The sequence below is a fragment of the Laccaria bicolor genome, genomic scaffold (genome assembly GCF_000143565.1).
Source record: "Laccaria bicolor S238N-H82 LACBIscaffold_401 genomic scaffold, whole genome shotgun sequence".
Taxonomy (NCBI): Eukaryota; Fungi; Basidiomycota; class Agaricomycetes; order Agaricales; family Hydnangiaceae; genus Laccaria; species Laccaria bicolor.
The window spans coordinates 1-3,920 of NW_001890252.1; the positions used below are offsets into that span (position 1 = coordinate 1).

General features: G+C 43.9%; 1 protein-coding gene across 1 annotated transcript; it reads right to left on the minus strand.

The window, feature by feature from the left end:
- Positions 1-926: 926 nt before the first annotated feature.
- LACBIDRAFT_309339 (uncharacterized protein) lies at positions 927-1,173 on the minus strand (the record flags this gene model as incomplete). Its single annotated transcript, XM_001891122.1, has 1 exon — positions 927-1,173. The coding sequence occupies one exon, from the start codon at positions 1,171-1,173 to the stop codon at positions 1,000-1,002; it is 174 nt and encodes a 57-aa protein (XP_001891157.1). The 3' UTR covers positions 927-999.
- Between the last annotated feature and the right edge of the window lie 2,747 nt (positions 1,174-3,920).

The window sequence follows — 3,920 nt, forward strand, 5'->3', positions numbered from 1 at the left end:
GATGATGCAGAGAACAAGTTCACAATACAGGCCATGGAGTTTCTGTGACCCAAGATATGGAGGAGGGAAATGTGGACAATGAATTTCCACATGCCAGCAACAGAGTTCTGGTAGGGGCTCCAGCTACTGTTCCACCTACCACTAATCTGGATGATGCAATCATTCATTCTGAAAAGAAAGGTATTTAGTTGAGCTGCTACTTGCTTTTCCATATTTTTGATGCTCATATTCCCAGGTCACCTCTTTTCCAACATTGCCAAGAGAATCTCAAATTTTAAACCCAAGCTGTCACTTGGAATTCATAAGAAGAGAGGTAACACAGCTCAGTCCTGATGACTCCTCATGTCTTTTCAAACCTATGGTATTTTTCCACATCTCTCTACTCTGATGCATAACTAAAATACAGTATACAGAGATGTAACTTCATAACTGAACAAAATTCATCATACTGATGATGAATGTTGGAAATGTTTCAATGTACTTTACTCAATTTTGTTTTACTTTGACTCATTCAATTGTGCAATACTCATATCTCCTAAATGTAGTACTTAGTGCAACAAGTTTAAGGTAGCTGACACTATCAGAGAAGAAATTACAGGTTGAATAGGAAGAATGACCTGATTTTAGTTGTAAGTACAATGTTGGTGTCATCCATTCTATGTCTAGCCCTCCTGGTCCAATTGTCACCTTCTGCTCAAAGTTCTGTAAAGACTAATTTTGCAGCCTCAGTCCATCCATAAGCCTTGGTCATCAGAACAGAGGTGGAGGTCTTTTAGTTTGTGTTCAGCAACTTGATATTCTGGTCTGTGTTGGCTTATGTATTTGCCAACCTCAACAGTTCCTATCTATTCCACTGGCATCACCTTAAGCTATCCCCTGGGGACAGTATACAACACTTGCAACTTCACTGCCTAGAGACTTCTTCAGCAGCTGTTAGTATCTATTTCATATCCCTTGGAAGAATAAGGGGGTAAGGATGGGATTTCATGCTAGTTACCATTAGCAGCTACATCTGTATGAATGTAGAGGGGTTTTGGTGTTGACAGGCAGACAGATCTCCCAGATGCAATGTATAACAAAATCTGGCACTGAGCTTTCCAATAGCCAGCAAGTGCTGAAGATATTCAGGTCAATTAAGCAAGAGGTGCTCGAGTACATGCCCCCATTAATCATTAACACAGCAGGTTAGAATGGGAGTCTGGGGTCCTGCATGTTTGTGAAAGAAGGGTAAAAAAAAGAGGAAACATTGACATATTATGGCATCCTCTCCTCGAGTGCTTCAAGTCGACCCACTTGCCTATTGGGAAGGGTAAGCATTCCTATCATGCTACCCAACAAACACAACTCACCGATCCTGCACGGCCTCCTGCCACCTCTGCAACTTGGCAATCTCATTAACCTGGAATCCATATATCCTCCGTTTATACCGATCTGCCTTGAGCGCGGCACTCGCCGTATTAATCCCCTTGCCTCCCCCCTCAGCCGCACTAACCTCCACCTGTTCCTCCCTCACCCTCCTCCTTGTCCTCCCGCCATCCGGTGTGCCTGCCCCTCCTGCGCCTGCCGCATCCCTTCCCAACTCCACCGGACCGCTTTCCGGGGGGGATCAAGGTTGGATAGATGAGGAAGAGTAGATGGGGGAAGGTGGTTCCGAAATACGCGCCATCGATGGAGCCATGTCAGGATGATTTGGGTGAGTAGAGGTCTTCGCAGTGGCTGCATTAGAGTTTTATGGATTTTTCATAGGGGATGTCAGTTAGGCCTATGGGGAGGAGGGGTTGTTGGAGGCAGAGGACGCGTGGGCAGCAACCAAAGTCGGCTCGTTTGTATTTTTCGAGCTGGGTGGAGGTTAGATGGTTGGAGGGTGAGATGAGTGGGGGGAGGAAGGGGGACGAACCATTTTAGAGAGGCTGCAGGCTGTGACTATCCATCAGGTGTGTATGAGGCCGTATAAGAGGCGTGTTTGGACGTCGAGTGAGCTTCAGAGTTCGTCTTGGATGTCGTCATCTGGCGTGATCTGTTAATGACTTAATAGATGGACTGACCTAGGTTATCAATAATGAGATAGGCCCCGGGAAGCTCATGCCATTTCTTGTCCACAAAAAGTCGCCAAAACGGACCTCAAATCCACTATCTTTTGGGCCTCAAATCCGCAATCTTGGACAAGGGTCTGCATGTGACATTCCCTAAAAAGGAAGGTTCCCATGAATAACACAGGGCGGCAAGCCGCATGGCCCACTACAGTCCATTTCAATTGAACGTTAATTTATACAAGCATGAAGAATATTTAACGGCCGTCAATATGTGGGATGACACCAAGGTGGAGGACTTTTTTAAACTCATATCCGATTTTGGACAATGTAACTTGTCCTGCATGGACCCAAGGGGGTATGCTTGACCAAGTGGGTAAAAAATCCACCTACATTTTGAATTTGAAATATTGTACCTATAATATGTTTCTGTTAATCTGCCAACATTTTTCTGGCCCGCTCAAACACTTTTGTAGTCTGCTCAAACACTTTGTAGCCCGCTCAAACACTTTTGTAGCCTGCTCAAACACTGTTGTAGCCCACTCAAACATTTCAAAATATTATTCACTCCACCAACATATTCTTTTAGCCCCACACACATTTTGTAAGTCACCAAAATATATTCTGCCTCATGCGCAGATTTAATTAAGGCTTTCCATTTCAGGAATGCCAGCTTGCCATGCTTAAGTAATTGATCTCCCTTCCTCAACGGTAGACCCTGTACTTTGTGTGAAAGCTGCAACATTCCCCTCAAAAATTGTCGCAGCTTTCACACAGCACAAGACCCTGCAAGCAAGCCTTGCAATAGGTGCCATGCATATGTACCCAGTATGATACAGTCGTGGACAAACAAAGACAACAATTTCAGTAGCTTGGGAAGAAATGAATATTTTGACAATCTGACTTCAGATTCGAACTCAGGATGGGAAACTGTCCAAAAACACCCCTCCAAAGTTTTTCCCACAAGGGATTGGGTTGGCCAAAATTTTTGACAATTTTTGTTGTTTTGTAGGGGTCTTCAACAGGTCTTGGGACCCCCCCTGACAGGCTCCTAATGCCAGTGATCATTTAAAAGTTGAGTGGCACTTGCTAAACATTGTAATTCTGATCAGAAGTTAATAATATGCATGTGTTGAAGGTGGGGAGGGGAACGGGATTGTGAAGTGTTCACTCTGAACTTCTCACATAGCTGAAGCCAAGAGGGAAGGAGGAGGCAAGAATGGGTGGATCTGGGATCAACACCCATAAGTGAGCAATGAGCAGTTACAAGATACTCAGCTGGCCCAACATGATTATGCATACTGTAGGAAGTACAGATATACAAAGCACTACATGTAGTGCAAGAGGATGGCAAGACTGCTGACAAGATGGTAAAAGATCAATAATTATGTAAGATATCCAAATCTAGCTATATACCATTGTTTGACTATGGCCTCTGGGCAGTATCACAGGGGTCAACAGGCCAGGGTTCATTGAGGGTCCGTGGGGGTGGGAAGATTCTGAGTTGCCATTTTGGGTGACTTAAAATCATTTTTTTCGACAAGAACAGCTCATCAGATTTTCCCCAAACTTCAGGATCAGAAACAGAGTTGAAAAAGGAGTCGATTGCGCCATTTTTCATAATTTTAAGGGTTCATTCAGGGTCCGGCCAATATTTCTGGGCTAAAATTTCCCATTTCATTGATTTCGAAAAATCTGCTTGTGTAAATCAAAGTGTTGGGTCCTAATATCCATGTTTCTGCAATAAAAAGTAATATTGAGGGTTGTGCAGTGTCCCCATCTCACAATCACCAAAATTGTTGTCTTTGTTTGTCCACGACTGTACAGTGAGGAAACATACCTTCAGAAATACCTCTTATACATGTTTCCACTAACAGAAGGTGTGCATAC